The sequence below is a fragment of the Lissotriton helveticus genome, chromosome 3_1 (genome assembly GCF_964261635.1).
Source record: "Lissotriton helveticus chromosome 3_1, aLisHel1.1, whole genome shotgun sequence".
Taxonomy (NCBI): Eukaryota; Metazoa; Chordata; class Amphibia; order Caudata; family Salamandridae; genus Lissotriton; species Lissotriton helveticus.
The window spans coordinates 1,979,616,380-1,979,635,320 of NC_136061.1; the positions used below are offsets into that span (position 1 = coordinate 1,979,616,380).

The 18,941-nt window shown below is 47.4% G+C and overlaps 1 protein-coding gene across 4 annotated transcripts in view; it reads right to left on the reverse strand.

Annotated features, from left to right (window-relative positions):
* Nucleotides 1-18,941, reverse strand: part of ASB7 (ankyrin repeat and SOCS box containing 7) — a 313,217-nt gene that overhangs the window by 209,248 nt on the left and 85,028 nt on the right. For 3 of the 4 annotated variants that reach the window (XM_078683104.1, XM_078683106.1, XM_078683107.1), the window contains one exon: nucleotides 2,639-2,902. In XM_078683104.1, coding sequence (XP_078539230.1) covers nucleotides 2,639-2,849 — 211 coding nt within the window. In that variant the 5' untranslated portion in view covers nucleotides 2,850-2,902. Of the gene's footprint in view, nucleotides 1-2,638; nucleotides 2,906-18,941 lie in introns of all 4 variants that reach the window. The other variant, XM_078683105.1, reaches the window with a different exon arrangement.

The following is an 18,941-nucleotide window of genomic DNA, read 5'->3' on the forward strand; positions in this document are numbered from 1 at the left end:
CCATATGGTATGGAAATGCTATGTGGAGAAGCAATACTGGGCAGATATTTGGACACTAATACCCGGTGCGCTTTAATCATGGTAAGAACTTAACACCAAATATATATATATATATATATATATATATATACACATATATTTTTGGTGTTACGTTCTTAGCATGATATATATATACATATATTTAGTAACCTGGTGATGCGATTGTCAAGAGGAATACTGCAATATAGTGGAAAGCCATAAAGGAATAGAAATACCAGAACACGGTTACGAGATGTCCAAAAATTGATCCAAAGTGAACTAATGGTGCTATTAAGACCACACAGGAAGTGGGATTTGTGGTTCTACATTCTTCACGAACTGCAATGGGTGTGTCGACCACTTAAGGGGGAGGAGATCCAGGCGCTGCAAGGTATTTCGGCAGGAAGGAGGCATTGGGGAGGACATGCCACAGTGATTGGGCGCTGAGGAAGGCTAAATGAGCCGAAATGCATTCGCCGCCACTGGGAACCTGCGAAATAAATGAGCTGTTTGCCCTGAACTCCCTCTGGCCTCTGAGTTCTTCTTTGTGAGGTAACTGGTACGTCATATATAAAGATATATATATATATATATATATATATTTAGTAACCTGGTGATGCGATTGCCAAGAGGAATACTGCAATAAAGTGGAAACCCATAAAGGAATAGAAATACCAGAACACGGTTACGAGATGTCCAAAAATTGACCCAAAGTGAACTAATGGTGCTATTAAGACCACACAGGAAGGGGAGCAGCAGATTAGCCAGTGTCGATTGGTATACCATCCTGTTAATCTTAGCAAAGACAGAATAGCAGCCACCATGAATTAACTCATTTTCATCATGAACACCACATTAAACACTTCACACCAGAACAACTAAATGAGACTGCAAATTCAAATACCACAGGGAAGGGGTTACCGAAAATAATGCAAGAACAAGCAGGAAAATGTTGATGCACAGCCTGTCCCAGTTGACAGATGAGGGCCAAGGGGTATTTCAAGAGTATGTATTCCTAGACATCTGATTCTACTATGCTTTTTCTCAGTGTTCTAAGTGGAGCAAAACCGAAAGGGACATTTTTGGGGGGTTTGTTACAACAAATAGCTACTCAAATGATATATAAACGGATTATAAAATCCACAATAAAGCAAGAGGAAATCAGAAGACAATGTTGCCTTTTCGTTATGTAAAATAGCATGCTCCTAAGATTGTGTTGAGGGATTATGAAAAAATACATAAAGGGCTATTAAAAAAGAAAATCTTAAAATGCATGGATAATCTAACATCAGGCTCAACAAATTCAGATCAAGCAAAGCAGCCACACACACCATTTCTTAATGAGCAAGACCTACCAACATGTGGAGCTCAGTCCCAGTAGAACTAAAATGCAGTAAAGTGTCTCTAAATCCACAAAATGTGAAAAACCGATCTATTTAAACTATTGGGGCTATTCTTTACCATTTTTGGCCATATACCTCCCTATATTACAGTTAGTTTACCCTACTGTCTATCCTTTCAGCTCTGGCTCATCTGTTGAAACCTTTTTATTCCAGGTTAGCATCTATAACCTTGCTACCTTTCTCATTCTCATACTGAGTCTACCCTTGAGTTTAAAATTGCTGTCCTTTATACCCTAATCAACCACAAATTGTTCCCTGTGTCCCAATTTCTTTTTGCCTTACATTCTCTCATCAACTGCACTACCTACTCTTCTTTTCTTTCCTTGAGTCTACCTCCAATCGCTACAAGTTAATGCTACGAGTCCACACTCTCCTTCTCCCACGCCCACTTTGTCAACCCTGCAACCTTATGCCTCACTTCTTTGGTGCCTCCTGAACATTTCACTCAGACATCTACACCTCTGTGCTTTCTACAGAGACCATTCTTAAATAGTCATCGGTTATATGACTTTGTATCACCAAGTTTACGTTCAAGTCCTCAATAAGGTGCAGGTGTGTCCCATGTTGCTCTGATGTAGGTCAAGTTTATAATTTTCGGGAGGATATAAAATTGTCAAATAAATAAAACTGGTTATCTTTTATAAAAAAACGTTTATCTAGCCATATACATATTACAAATTGGAAAAAAGAGGTCTCGTAAACCTAAGAAGAGCTATTTGGTGTTTATGAATACCAGTGTACTGGACAACAGCTTCAAATACAGGTCGCAGAGGCAGTAAATGTCATCAGGCTGTAACATATTTCAATGCAGACAAGGTATACATAGGAGAGGAGAGAAAAAACTCAATTTGTGAGTATTGACTATCTGAAAACAGGTCTCTGGACGAGTCACATTAAGTTAAAAACACTGAAAAACAAGAAAAACGAAATGCTTACTTGTCAGGAAGCAGTCATACGGAGGTATCTGCTCAGCAATACTTACACTGGGTCAAAGCAATGACCAGCACTATGGGCCAACTGTACACTGGACCTCTAACTTTTCAATCTAACTTTTATCAGTTTCATGAAAACCATCTATTAATAGATAGAGGTTCTCATGTGACATCCATTTTAAAGGTTTCAATGCATCAACTTGCGGAGTGGGAAGCCTAAAACTAATTATGAATATATGCAGGTCTACAACAAAGAAATCGCAAAACATGCTTTAGAGTACTCACCTCCATGCTCCAGAAACACCCGGACACATCGCTCTTTCCCCCGGGCAGCAGAGAAATGAAGCAGAGTCCAGCCATTAGCATCGCGTCCATTAGGAGAATATCCCTGTTCCAGCATTTTGCGCACCGTGTGGACATCACCGGCTGCTACAGCCGCCTGAATCTGCAGCTCTTCCTGCAGCTCAGGATTCCTTCGGCAATGGTGATGTAACATTCTAACTACTTCTTGTCATCTACAGGAGACTCATGAGGCCATAACCATGTGCCCTGCTTGAAGGAGAGACCAACAACAAACAATTAGTTTATACCAAAGTTTAGAGCAAAGCAAGGTCATCACTGTGTGTTATGCAGATATAAGAATGTTAAATCATAACATTTAAAAGTGCATGTGTTCTGGCTGGAACCTCTGCTGGACTCCATACCTTGCAATTCTCCAAACCTATCATGCTGAGGTGCATCGGTTTGCTTTGAGAGAGAGACAACCCAGAGGTTCAATTGCAGTAAATGTATATGCATCCAAACTGATCCAGTCATTTCTTCAACAAGACCTAAAGCTTCATATCGCCATGCTTGTGGAAAGGCTAAAAGATTCACATTTATCTCTGCAGGTACAATTTGGTAACATAAATGTATAACAACCATTCAGCCATACTCTCCAAAAGGACTTCGTGTCTAAATGAAAATTCAAATACCCCAGCAACTGTGCACATGAGAAGTGAGGGGTTGGCCTAACGGCTAAGGCGCTCGACCTCGGACTTGGGGATCTGGGTTCGAGTCTCGGTAACGACGCCAAAAACCACCTGTGATTCTAGGCAAATCATTTAATCTCCCTGTGCCTAAAAAAATGAAAGTGTGTCCTCATGTAATGTAACTGGTGCTATGTAAAGCGCTCTGATACCTGATTCGGTTCGGGTCTAGTTCGCGCTATATAAAACTCTGCAACAAAAAGAACAAGCATTAGAAATGCAATCGGGCTCGGATTTATTTGAGTTTGAGCTAATGGCATTATAAATGCCAATGTATTGTTGCTATGTGTTGTGGAGTGTGTCCATGTGGTGTGTACTGCCAGTGATCTCACCACTCTACTCACTACTCTACTCACTACTCTACTCACTACTCACTACTCACTACTCTGCACTCACTACTCACTACTCTGCACTCACTACTCACTACTCTGCACTCACTACTCACTACACTACTCACTACTCCAATCACTACTCTACTCACTACTCTACTCACTACTCTACTCACTACTCTACTCACTACGGCTGTGCACACCCAAAGGTGCACTCCCCACCAGGCACTCGTGCTCACTTATTGCACACTCGCCCCTTTCACGGAACACGCGCGGATTGTACCGAGTGGGCGCCATGAGGGAGCCTGGCTACTTTCTGTTCTTAGTCCTTTTGGGTAAGTCTGCCTTTAATGAACATTTTATTGGTCGTGTTGTGAAACCAGCTGGAAAAGTTCATTTTGTCGTCCTTTTTTACTGGGAATAAATCAATGTTTGTTGTGCAGGCTTGTAGGTGATCTAAGGTGTAATTGTGAGCTCCGGCGTCCCTCCTGGGTGCGTATTTGCGCACTGACTGACAGTCTGGAGGCCACTGAGGAGACCGTCTCTTTAAAAAGACCCTTCCTTCCCTCCGCCACGCATCCTCTCCCGGCGCATCCCGCTGTCCCGCTGTGTGCTCTTCCGCCGTTCCTGCCACCTGCTGATCTGTCTATACATACTTACATGAGGATCTGAGAGGCAGGGCACACTGCTTCCCCTCACCCCAAAATGTACCCCAGGAAGCTTGTAAGTGCCCTCTTGCATCTGTGTGTGGTCTGTACCTCAGCGATGCATCTGTCTAGGCGCTATATTGACAGGATTTTCTTCAAAATTGTTCTTTTTACGCACGTACTGTCTGGTGTGGTCAGACATCGGCTGGGATGCCAGTCTGTGATTTCAGAGACCGTTGTATTTTAGCTGAAAAGTGGTGGCCTTCGGTGCAAGCCCACATTGCCTCATATTTTAATTCGCCCACTTGAACAAACCGTGTGATCCTGTGCAAACTATTCTCGCTTTCTTTGTACTTGACCTTGCAGACTTCGGAGAGCTCAGTGCTCCAGACATCTACGCTGAATAATTAACTCGGCTGTGTCAACGTGCGTAAAGCGCTCCGAAGTAGTTGAAAGGGGGTGGCTGGCGCATTATTGAAGGTACACGCACTCATTCTCAAATGCAGAAGGCGTGTTAATGTGTCACGCACTGTGCTGTGGAGCAGCTCAACTGTCAGCACATATTTACACAATCACAATGTTGTTGGTTTGCAAACGGCGCTTGTGTCTTCTGTCCTCTGTCGGGTCCTGTTTGCAGAAGAGACGAGGCTTCGTTGCTTTAGCGCTGGGTGTTGATGGGAAGGACCTTGGCTAATTGATCGTGTTTTAATTAGCGGCTGCAGCGTGGAAGCACTGCCAGTAGCAGCATTACCCTTTCGCAGCCCACTAGCCGTACTTTCATCAACCACTGGAAGATGAAAGGCTGCGCTGGACGCAGCGCCAGGTAGATCGCACGCAGAACGCAGCAGCAGGTGCAGCAGCCCGCTGAGCTACAGTGGCTGCGGATCAAAGCGCGGATAGTTCGTGTGACACTTTCACGCACAATGCCCTCGAACACTGCAAGGGGATGTTTTGTTTACAGTGGAGATGTCCTCTCCTGGCACCCGGCTCAGGGCACGGTAAACACATGGGGGTGATGTTACCAGACACTAAAGGTGCCGCCGCCTCTTTGAAAGCAGAACCGCTTTAATAAAGATTATATAAATATGAAGCTAAAGCAGCTTCCTCTGCCGCAAGCCTCACAAGGAGGTCAGATTTCGTTTCTCACGACAGAAACAAAAGTCGTGCGTGGACTGTGCTCCCGTGGGCGCTGCTCGTGCCAAGACTGACGTTGTAATGGCCCGTTCTTTCATTTTATTAATTTTGACCCCCTTTAGTGCCTGCGCAAGCCAGACTGCTTCTAAGTCCTTATATGCAAAATGAATCTTAAAAAATAATGCGAGCTGGCTTGCTCAGGGATGCTTTTTTTTGCCGACCTCAGTATGATGAAGAGCTGAGTTGCACCTACTGATTCACATATCAGGAGGCAGAGAGCACAAACGGCTGCCTGTGGTCTCCTAGTGGATGTGAGAATTTTGCACTGCTGCAATTGTCGCGCGTCGGAGATGGCGAGTCTTGCGGGGTACCCCCCCCCCCCCCCCCCCGTGCATGGTGGGTGCTGTTACTGCCCCTCGGCAGGTGCAGGTAGTTTGTTGATGAGGGGCAGTGCTGCGACACTGCAGGCTCGCGGTGATGGCGCGCGGCATCTGTGTGTGTGTGCCGGGGATGATGGGGATCTGGCGACACTGGCGAAGATGAAACTGCGACACTGGGAGCTGGGCTGGCGGGGGAGGGTGTGTGTGTGGGGGGGTGGGGGGGCAGGGGATACACAGAATTGAAGCCGAGAGTGCCGCGTGGGTCTGGGGGTGAGACAGTGGAGCCAGGGTCGTGAAAAGATACAGGAAGAAGGAAGCGTGCACAAAAGAAGAGTGCTGAATGCAGGAATGCCTCTTCAGGGATGCAGGAAGGCGGGTGCGAGGCGGCAGGAAGAAGGGGATAAGGACGCAAGGAGGAGGCTGAAGGGATGCAGGAAGGAGGGAGCCGAGGCAGGAAGAAGGGTGCCTGGTTACAGGAAGGAAGCTGAAGGGATGTTGAAAAGTGCCGGCTGATGTACGGTGGCGGTGCAGACTGCGGAGATGCAAGGTGCAATCTGTGGATACGCGGAGAGGAGGCCAGAAAGACACAGGAATTGGAGCAGGGGATTAATGAGAAGGCTAGAAGGTCGGGGTGGATGGGTAAAGTCCGCGCTATATACAAATGCATAAATAAATAAACACGGCAAAAAGTACACCACGCAATGCTAAACAGTCAGCACACCATCGCTCATTATTCTTACAGACTGTCACGCAGAGGCATAAAAAAGACACCCCGTAGCAACTTAAAACAAGAACTACAGTGTGGACGAGCATGTATGAGTCATCTTCTGTGAGCCTCGCCTGCTGCCTCTCGTCATTTAACATTGAACGCGCTCACCGCTGTGAACGCGTTCGCATCATCTGGCTTGCATTACACGGGCACTCTGACAGCTCGTAATTAAGATTAATCACTCTGCCATGCTCGCTCTCGCACACAAAATGCCACATCGGGCACGCGTACATTACTTACAGCCTATCACTTCAAGGCTACTACATACACAGCACAGGGAAGACGAATCACTGACCAGATGCCAGAAAACGCAAAGGAATGTGTGGAATTCCTCTCACCAAGGCCCTTCTTCTTTTTTTTCTTATAACATTAGGATCTCTTAACTCCTCCCCCAGGGGGAGGAGTCCGAGCCCTAAAAAGTGTATGATTCAAGCACTGAGCCCCCGTCTGGCCCAAAGGAAAAACTAGACAAAACCTACAAAAAGCAATCACACTCCCCAAATAAAGGCTCAAATAAGTAGCACTGACTTCGGGAGACTTTAAATACCACCACACTAACACCTAGAAGCCAAATATACCTGAAAAATATTTTAACATTTCAGCTTCTGCCTACAGAACAGTTTATCCACAGGTGTAAACCATCTGCTGATGCTGGTGCTAGGTATTTAGGAGGATACAAACTCTTCATTGTCCAACTACATGCATAGACAATGTCCCCCAGAAGAACGAGCAACTACAGCCTTAAGTAGTAAGAGGACATAATGGTTTTCTGAATATGGCCATTCCAGCTTCTGCTTTAAGGAGGACACCAAGAAAAAAAATGTACACTTCTAAATGCCAAACACCTGTGAGTGGGCGCGGTGTTCAGGAAAAGATGTTTAATACCAGTCATTTGTCAAGTAAGCTGCTCTCATTTTTTAGCATTACTATGTCTGCCCCCTCTTTTACTGCCAGAAATAAAAGATTGCAGGCAAGATCTGATTGCCCAATCAAACACATGCACTCGTTTATAGGGACAATTGCAAGGAGTTCAGTCAGGTTTCATTTATTTCGGTTCCATAGAACCATAAAAGGTACAATGTTAGAAACATTAATAAAATAAATTACAATAAAAATGATAATTTATTTTGAAAGAATTATCCTAGGAAATAGACTCGTTTTAGCAATTGCAATCCAACAATACAAATCTTAACATATCTAAAATATATAAAGTTAATATACACATTAGTAAATAAAGAGCAACCTAAAGCTAAAAAGATTTACAAAAAGGTTGAGTAATATCCTACGAATACATTCAAATATGACACCAATGAAAAAAGATCTGAATCATATAGCGAATACATTGAGCTACACCAGGTGACAAGTGTGCAAACGTTAAGGGGGGGCGTGGCATGGACGCCGATGGAGTAAGTGGCAGAGCTTGCGAGCTCCGTCCCGCCGGCCACTCTTTGGCATCACTCTGACCTTCCAAATGACATACAATGAACCAAAACGATTAACCAATAGCCCAAAACTCGGAGCAAACCAGCAGGAACCCCCTAATAGAAATTGTCTGCGGGGAAAATTGGAGTGAGACCTAGCGGCGGGGAAAGCACTCAGACAAAATGGAAGCGCCCATCAGGAGCGAGGATCGCAGCGGCATGGTGACCACGCCCGCTGAGCCCTGAATCTGAAGAAGCGCTGCAAGGCAGCCCGGACCTGTCCTGCCAACAAGAAACAGAACTGTTAACCCGGGGAAAACACCACAGCGTGGAGGGCTCAGTGCAGGAAGGCCCGGGAGGAAGGAGCGAGGTCAGGACAGCCTGCTGCGGCGGGCATAGGAGGCTCTGAGAGCGGACCAAGCCCTCTCCCATCCTGACCCCCCTCAACTGAGAGCTGCGAGGAGTTTGACACTCCAAGAGCCGTGGCGCAGCAGAGACCAACTGGGTGGAGGACCGGGTCAAAGCAGAGGGCTCTCCCCTCCCCTCCACCGACACAGGTCCCTACCGCACTTTGGGCAGGCCAGGGGTGTAGTCGGGAGGAAGGAGCGCGCTTGGGGCAGCTGGCCGTGGCGAGAATAGGGGGCACTGGGATTAGGATGAGCCCTCTTCGCCCATCCTGACCACCGCCACGGAGAGCTTCAAGAAGCTGGATGCTCCCTGGGCCGAGGGGCTGTAGAGGCTTCCTGAGTGGGGGACCGGGCCGAAGCAGAAGGCTCCCACCTCCCCTTCATGGACAAAGATCCATACCGCAACATAGGCGGGCCAGGCGTGGTGCCAAGAGTCCAGGAAGACACAGCGCGGTTGGGGCAGCAGGCCGCAGTGAGCATAGGAGATTACTGAGAGCTGATCGGGCCCTCTTAACCCATCTTGACCCCAGACAAGGGAGATATACGAGGAGCGGGACGCTCCGAAAACCAAGGCACAACAGAGACCTGCGAGTGGAGGACTGGTCCGAAGCAAGGCCCTCCCCCCCACAACCACGGGTCCTCACCACAACTAGGAGACATAGGAGGGAAAAGACCAGGCTGAGGCCCAATGAGTGTAGCATTTAATGAGGACTGGGGAACCACCCAGTACCAGAACTACAACAGCACCTGAGGGCGCAAAGGGAGCAAAACCCCAACTGCAAAAAGCAACTAATGCTGCAAGGGCTTCCCCTGCAGCCCTAGAGACTAGCACACCCCTTCAGCAACAAGACTGTGCTTGAAGACTGTGCTTGAAGACTGAGCAAACGAACCACGAGACCCAACAATACGGAATCACACCCTGAAGCGTTGGGGACAAGCGGCGCAACTGAAACAAAGATAGTACGATACTGTGTGCTCCCCTGAAGAGAAATGGGAAACCTACTGATTGGTGCAAGGCACTCCAACTAGATGCATAGGGAGAAGAAGATGGGAAAGCAGACCAAGAGGAAGGAAAAGGAAGATGCACAGAATGACAACCACCCTGAAGAGAATAAAACGCACACCTCCTCGACGAATACCGAAGAGAACACGGCCTTGCAAGATATTCTACAGGCTATAAATGCCTCTAGGGAGAGGCTGAAGACCAAAATCGACTTGATTGGGGCAGATCTGGGCCTACTGCGAGACGACCACAGGCGGTTAACAGAAAGAGTTGCAACAAATGAACGCCAAATTTCTGAATGCGGCCTGGCACTCACAGAAATGAAGGCACAACTCACTGTAATGGAAACAAAGGTGCGAGTACTAGAACTCCGGGCGGAGGATGAAGAAAACCGCTTAACAAGAAATATTATTAGGATGACTGGCCTACCTGAGAAAACGGAAGGAACAGACATGGTCAGATATCTGAAGGAGTGGCTTTGCACGACTGTGGCACAAGAGGGACTCTCACCATTCTATGCTCTTGAGAGAGCCCACTGAGTCCCGGCAAGATCACCTGCCCAGGGAGATCCACCACAGTTGGTGATAGCTAGATTGCTACACTATCACGATAGAGACCACATACTGGCACAGGCACATCGACAAGGAGAAATTAGAGTCAACAATGTGGTTATGAGAATTGTCCAAAACTTTCCAGAGGTACAACAGCCAAGAAGTTTGTGCCAGAGTATCAAGGTAAAACTCGTTCAACTGGACTATAAGTACACCATGCAGTACCCAGCCACACTGCGGATGTCCATCCCAGGCGGGAATGAGTTTTTCACCACCACACAGGAAGCGTGGAGCAACAACACTGCGGAGTGTCACCACCCAGAGATCAAAGATGCCAGGGAGGCCGAACCAAAAATTCTCGGACCAGGAGACCCAAAAGAGACACGATGGAGCAGCGAAATGCAATGCAAGTAGTGGCATTGAACAGCGGGAAAAGACCAGACCGAGACAATCCAGGGGCCAGTGGATCAGGAGCAGACTAGAGCTTGGAACAGGATGCAACTATTTGATCCCCATTGTGACACCAGGAACAGCGGATGAGATCATCTGAAGGTGCAGGTAGAGGGGTGTGAGAGAGTTTGAAAGCAGGAACGGAACACTAGGGCGCACAGGTGAACTTAATTATACTGAGAGAAGGCTAATTTACAGTGGATGCAGTAAACCAGGCGTGCTGGCGGGCGGATGCGCCACCGGACTCACCCCCTTACTTTACAAACGATTGTCGTCGGACACAGTCCACTAGTTTAGATGGGAGGGAACCACCTGCGTGTCCTGGCGAGGGAGGACAGGTTATAATGTTGTTTGTTCACGGGTTGGGGTACCACGAGTCTCATCACACAGGTCACACCGGCAGAAATGGTTGAAATGACAGACATATGAGGAGAATAAGGAGGGATGTTGGGGGGGAGAGGGGGCTAAGAGGGAAAATATACATGGCAAATGTTATAAAGTAGAAGTGCTTAACCTGGAACATACATGGTATGCACACTATGGTCAAACGGTATACAGTATATTCCTATCTCAACAGACGGGGAGTGCAAATTGCACTCTTTTAAGATAACCATCTCACAGCCAAAGAGAGCTAAGCCCTGCAGAAGCAGTGGCGGGGACAGGCATTTTACACTGTATACTCGGTCTATGCCAGGGGAGTAATGATTTGGGTGCGGGCCGGAGTGCCCTGTCAGGTAAAAGACACGTTGACCCAGAAGGCAGATATGTTGCAATACGAGGGAGACTGGAAGATAGGGAGGTGATCATCATAAGTATTTATGCCCCAAACGCAGACCAAGCACAGTTCCTGACACGATTGTCCTGACAACTAGCCCCATACCTGATGTCTGCAGTGCTCATAGGTGGAGACTTCAATGCTGTAGCAGACACCAATATGGGCAGGTCGCACCCTCCGTTACAAGATTCCTTGACTACCTGACATGCGCAGGCGTTTGGAGACTGGCAGAGGCATTGGGGGCTGGTAGACTCTTGGAGGACTCTGCATTCCACTGACCAGGGTTACTCATTTTTCTCAGCGACACATGAAGTAAACATCCGACTAGAAACATTTCTATGCACCCCAGACATACACGAACAGGTATGCACCACCAAATACTTGGCTATGACGATATCAGACCACAATCCCGCACTACTGGGCCTTGGCTGGGCAAGCCCTAACCCGGCCATGCCTACCTGAAACTGCACCCTGAGGCACTGGAAGACTAGGTCTTTAAAGAAGGAATCAGAGAAAAGATCACACAATACTTTCAAGAGAATGAGAGGACGGCAACCTCTCCTCTACCGGAATGGGATGCCTTCAAGATAGGGATACAAGGCCATTGCATACCTGAGACAACAGGGGTTAGGCGCACCCTAACCGAAGTTCTAACAGCTGAAAAGGAGCCTAGGGAGTTGTAACAGAGATGACCGGGACACCCAGAATTTCAGGAGGAAATCCTAGAAGAGCGAGAGACAGTTGGACGCCTGATGGAATGGTTACAGAGCTTCAATTATAATCAATATCAGACCGCACACCCGCGGAATGAGAAAAATCAGACTCTCTACTGGCGTGGCTGGCCAACCCAAACAACAGGGGGTACCCAATAGTGGAAATGGAAGACGTGGATGGGAACAGACAATACACTCAGGAAGGGATCAATGACATCTTGGACCCGATACTACACCAGATTTTATCGTAGTTGCCTCCCAGTGTAGAGATGAAACAATAGGAGAGTATCTAGAAGGGTTGAGACTGCCCCAGATATAACCAGAGGAAGCAAAGGACCTGGGGGAAAGACATCGCTTTACAGGAGTTGAAAGCCGCCATAAAACATATGGTGCGCAATAAAACACCAGGGACGGACGGGTTGCTTTTCGAATTCTCGACATATGTGCCAGAGCTAGCCCCTAGGCTGGTCTTGATGTATGAAACAGCAAGAGAACTACAAACGCTACCGACCACCACAAAAGAAGCCCTAATAGTCGCTATCCTCAGTCCCGAAAGCCAGCCATGACAGAACAGCTTAGAGGCCGCTGTCCATGCGGAACATGGATTATAAAATATTGAGCAAGATAATAGCCAACATATTGTTACCACATATATCCCAACTGGTACATGTAGACCAAGCGGGTTTCATCCCACATAGAAACACTGCCATTAATATCAAATGTCTCGTGGCTAAATTGGTGGCGGACTATTACTCCAAAGATGACGCTGCAGTATTTGCAGTAGACATTGAGAAGGCGTTTGATAGCCTGGAGTGGCAGTACCTATACCGAGTCCTGGAAGAGATGGGCTTAGGAGAGGGGTTTGTGGGGTGGGTGAAGCTACTGTATAAGACCTCAAGAGCCAGGGTGTGTACGGGGAAAGTTATATCCCAAAGCCAAAGGGAGGAGAGAGGAACAAGGCAGGGATGCCTACTGTTAGCCCTAGCCATGGAGCCACTAGCATGCAGTGCCAGGATGGGGCAGAACTACATGGGACTGACGATAACCCACCACCGCAGTGCACTGTACATGGATGACCTGCTCCTTTTTAGGTCTCGGCTAGCATAGGCTGCGCACATGCGCAGTCTCGCTGGCGAGAATTAATGACTGAGTAGCGAGGGTTAACCCCCCCCCTCTTCTCCATTGGATGGCCTCCTAAACGGCAGCCAGCCATTGGAGAAGAGGTCTCAGTTACATCATTCTCTCGCTATAAGCCCCGTCCTTTTCGGATTGGGGGGGCGTGTTTTTTTCGTTTCTTTCTCTCCTCTTTCCATTGGCTGGAATGTAAACAACAAGTCAAAAACACGCCTGTTTACATTCCAGCCAATGGAGAAGAGGGGAGAAAGAAAAACACGTCGCCCAGTCTGAAAAGGACGGGGCTTAGAAACATGGCGAGCGCTTGTTGCTAGGTTGTTCTCCGAGCACAGAAAGGTTACGAGGTGAGGGAGTCTCCGTTACAATGATCTTTATACTTCCTCAAACGTCGTGTATGGGTGTTTCGGGTTCCAATCTTGCTTTAATGCGCACAAAGGAAGACTCGCTCTTTTACAATACAGTGTAGTCGCTTTCCCAGGAGCGGTCTTGGAGACAGTATCTCGCTGTAGCAGGCTGGGTCCACACGATGGAGAACGGTGGAGAGATTTTAGCCTTGGCTCACTCGCATTTCCAGCAACAGAAGTATGATTTGGCAGAACAGCTTTATAGCAAGTTCATTGCCGTGCACGATGCCGCATGCACACGTGGCAGGTAAACAGAATCTAGGGCTATGTGAGACTGGGACTGCTTCAGAGATAAGCGGGCCGCCTACTAAAACGTACAAGACCAGGTTTTAATAATCCTTGCTCGCATGCTTATGGCGGCCATTTTAGGTATAGGAAAATCTGGGTTGTATGTTGCATAGTGATTTGAAAAGCGCAGTCTAGTGGCGTCGAGTGGGTGTAGGTGAACAGCTCCCATTAGCGATTCGCAGGATACTACCCTTATTGAGTCGTCAGATGTTTGTTTGGGGAACAGGGTTTATATTACGAGTTGCGAAGCGCTTTAATGAGAGTTCATTACTACCCTTATTGAGTCGGCAGATGTTTGTTTGAGGAACAGGGTTTATATTAGGAGTTGCGAAGCGCTTTAATGAAAGTTCATTCCATAACCCCTCCTTTAAACCAGGCCAAAAAGCTGTAACTCTGCTGGCTGGTTATTGAGCTTATCGAAAGTGAGTGATTATCTAATACTATTTTGGAGTTTCAGTCCCGTTACCATCTCCCAGAATAAGCCTTGACTGCTCGCCATTGGTGAATATTTGTATCCACCGATGACGCTGCCAAAAGACCCAAAGAGGAAATTTCACAATTCTACCCTAATATTAAGAGCGCATAGAAATATGTTCAACACGCAAGTGTGATGAAAAAAAAAAAACAGGTGCACTAAGGTTGAGATTGGCAGATAACGGGACTAGATGTGATCTTCTGAGTTATTTCTATGTCTCACCTAATACAGTGTTTGCACTGTCTACTGTAAGATGTGTTGTTAGCTTACAGTTGGCATTAGTAGTGCCAGTGCGAGGACACACGTGTTTAGCAATCACATTTTTAACTCTATTTACAGAGCACTTAATAGGACGACAATATTGGCTCTGTGTGTGTGGCTGTGTGTGTGTGGCTCTGTGTGTGTGTGGCTCTGTGTGGGTGTGGCTCTGTGTGGGTGTGGGGGTGCAAATGCAATAGGTCTCGCATTTTCGAGAGATTAAGCTATTGGTATTGTAAATTACAATGCCATTTATTTATCGGTTTTCAAAACCAACACATAAATAACAATTTTGTCATTTACAATGCCAATAGCTCTAACTTTTGCAAAGGCGAGACCGTTGCATTGTAAATGCTTATTCTTAAGGGCACAGAAAGGGCCCTAGAGGCGGCTACAGGTATGTTAGAAGAATTTGTCCACCTCTCGGGACTGAGGGTGAATTGGCAAAAATCTAAGCTATTCCCCACAACACCAGATAGACACCCACCTGAGGGACTGGGAACTCTACAATGGGAACACACCTGCATAGAATACTTGGGGGTGACAATTTACTACAGAACTGCAGACTTGGTGGAGGGCAATGTAGGCAAGGGGATAAGATCCCTCCGCTCGTCCAAGGACTTTTGGGGCTCGCTCCCGCTATCAATGGTAGGCAGGGTGGCACTACTGAAAATAGAGGCACTACGGAGTTTGCTTTATATATTTGGGGCACTGCCGATATGGGTCCTGAGCACGACATTTCGTGATTATACCTCAAAAGTAATACAATTTCCTTGGGGAGCAGGCCACAGGCGCGTAGCCCTGGCGACGCTGCAAAGCTCCACAAGGACAGGGGGGGCTAGCAGTCCCTGACTTTGAGGCATGTTACCTTGCAGCACAGCACCAATGGTTTCTGAGATGGCTGGCGGACAGTAGAAACCCGGAAAGGACACAGTCTCCATTCGCCCCAGAGGTCCCTGTTCTGGCAAGAATCCTGCTCAGATTAAAGCAGAGACCGCACAGGGGATCGGAAGAAGAAAAAATAATAACGCAATACTGGACAAGATGGCTCCAGTGAGCTGGATGCAGAGTCCCTAACTCCCCAGACATACTCATAGAAATGTTTCATTATTTACCACACGGAGGGAATTGGGCTGGACTAGATGACTGGAAGGGAGCTGGGGCAGCAGTAATTGGGGACCTCTTTAGGGAATCCCTAATGCTCCCATTTGAGGAATTCCGAAAGGAGTTTGACCTCCCACAGGGACACTTCCTGCTGCATAGAGCACTCACTACAGTGTTCAAGAAACATTGGGCCATGGGAACGACAGAACCCAGAGCACTGGACTGTTGCAGGTACGTGATCCTGTCAGCAGGCAGGATAAAGACGGCCTCCTGCGTCTATAGAGCAATCAGGAGAGATGTTAAGAAACCTATGGAACGCTTGAGAGCACAGTGGGAAGAGGATCTAGGGGTGCCGATAAAAACAGACTGGGAAATTATTGTTGAACGTACCCCTAAGGTATCAAGAAATGCCTGTTTTACGCTCATAAACAATTATATTCTGCATAGGTCACATCTCACGTCAGTACGAATCAGGTGATTCTTTAAGGCGGAGGAAGAGGCATGCCCACGATTCGGGGAAAAAGAGGCACATGTCCTGCACAGGTTTTGGGACTGTCCGGGCCTGAGGGGCTTCTGGGAGGTGGTGCTCAATGTAGTTGAAAGTACTATAGACAAAGAGTTACCACATAAACTGGGACACTGCATACTAAGCTGGTTCCAACACACGGCCAAGACAAAGGTCATTGGGAGGTTTCAGGACCTAGCATATGTCTTAGTGAAGAGAGAAATCGCAAAGAATTGGAAGGCTACAAGGGGGCCAAGAATAGAGACCTGGAAAAGAGAGCTGGAGAAATGGGCAGACACAGAAAATAGAATCTTGCTGAGAGAGGCAAACTGAGGCATAGGAAACCTAGAAACTGCGGGGAGATTACTAGATGACATGAGGGAATCGGACCTATATGAGGCAGCAAAAGCCCAATCAAAATCGCCACCACCGGAACGGGACAATGAGATGGCGATGGTGGTGATGCTGATTGGGTTGTAGCTGCGCTCTTTCCGAAGTGTAAGAGGCCATTTGCACAGGTTATATGATAATATGCTATATATACAAATCCTCTGCACATGTTCAAAAGTAAATACATGAAGTTACATTAAATATCACAATGATGCATGTCTTCATATTTTCAGATGTCTTTAATTCAAGATCTTTAAGCCTTCTTAGCCAACATGTGTTTCGTCGCTGTTACAGGGTATTACCCCGCGACTTCTTCAGGGCTGACTTGCACAGCGAACACGACACGGACTGGAGATCCGAAGGGTTCTACCCAATACTGCTGGATGGGGCAGCTCTTCTAAAAGAAACTCCCTTCATTTGGAAGCATATTTAGCTCTCCGGACACGAGACCAATTGGTCTACCTCTCCAGCAGCAGTACTTTTAGGAACCCCTTCCGGGTTGGAATTATCACCGGAATTAAGGGACTACTTGAAACTGACCTCGGCACTGAAGATCAATAATATAAGTAGTGGTACCCTGTGGGACACATAACAGCTGTTTGAAGCAGTGTACCCCCAGATATGAATATGCTACTTACCAGTATGCATCTGTTCTTGGCATGTAGGGCTCCTAACATTCATATCAATTGCATAGATCGCAGCCTAGTGTTGGGTCCGGATGATTGCACATTGTTGTCCTGGAAGAGTCTTCGAAGTATCACGAGATAGGTGGCTCCTCCCCTGGACTACAGTGCGCATGGGCATCGACTCCATCCCCAGATTGTTTTTAGCCATTGTGGCAAAGATGGAGTGCGATAGTGTAAACGATGTCCATGCTAGTGATGAAATGCATGAAGTAGTCTGCAGCTGCTACAGGCGCCGGGGAGGAGGGCGGGTGATATGAATGTTAGCAGCCCTACATGCCAAGAACAGATGCATACTGGTAAGTAGCATATTCAGTTCGAGGCATGTGGGCTGCTAAATTCATATCTATTGCATAGAATACATAGCAGTCCCCTCATGAACGGCGGCCGCCCGTGCCAGCTGCAGAAGTCTGAAAAAGAGTTTTGAGAACAGCCTGTCCTACAGCTGCCTGCTGTTAGGAGTGCACATCTACACAGTAATGTTGGGTAAATGTATGTGGTGTAGCCCACATGGCTGCTCTACAAATATCCTCTAAAGGAATGTTACCTAGGAATGCCATGGAGGCCCCCAGTTTGCGTGTGGAGTGCGCCCTGGGGGGGACCGCTAAAGTGCGTTTAGCCTTCTGATAACAAATCTGAATGCATTTAACGATCCACCTGGCTATTCCAGCTTTGGAAATAGCGTTGCCTTTGTGCTGTGCGGAGAAGGCAACGAAAAGTTGCTGTGTCTTCCTAAAGGGTTGTGTTCTGTCAATATAGTACATTAATGCCCTTTTAACGTCTAGCGTGTGGAGCATTCTTTCTGCTACTGTTTCTGGGTTTGGAAAGAATGCGGGCAGTTCAATGGTTTGATTGACATGAAACTGTGACACCACCTTCGGAAGGAACTTGGGGTTAGTGCGGAGCACTACCCTGTTTGAATGCACCTGTATAAATGGCTCTTGTATTGTGAGCGCTTGTAGCTCACTAACACGCCTTAGAGACGTGATAGTAATAAGGAAAGCCACTTTCCATGTCAAGAACTGAATCTCACATGAATGTAGAGGCTCAAAAGGTGGGCCCATCAACCTAGTGAGGACCACGTTGAGATTCCATACTGGAGCGGGTGGGGTCCTGGGAGGAATGACCCGCTTCAGCCCTTCTAGAAAAGCTTTAATGGCAGGCACGTTGAAAACAGAGAGATGCTGCCAGTTTTGAAGATAAGCCGCTATGGCGGATAAGTGTATCCTAATGGAAGCGTACGCTAGGTGCATTTGTAAAGATGTAACAAATAGCAGATGATGTTAGGAATGGAGGCATCCAGCGGGTCAATGTTGTGTGCTGCACAATAAATGACAAACCGCTTCCATTTTGCTGCATAGCAAGCTCTTGTAGTGGGCTTCCGTGCCTCCCTGATGATGTCCATGCATTCAGGAGGCAGGTTGAGGTAGCCAAACTCTAAGACCTCAGGAGCCAGATCGCCAGATTGAGCTGTTGCGGATCTGGGTGCTGAATGTCGCCATGGTTCTGCGTCAAGAGCCTAGGTGTGAGGTGCAGCCTTTGATGCGGTACCACGGAGAGTTCTAGAAACGTGGTGTACCATGGTTGGCGTGCCCACGTTGGAGCAACTAGGATGAGTGTCATCGAGTGTTGCTTTAGCTTTCTTGCCACCAGCGGTATCAGAGGTGCTGGGGGAAAAGCGTACGCAAATCTGCCTGACCAGTTCATCCATATTGCATTTCCCTGCGACTGTGAGTGAGG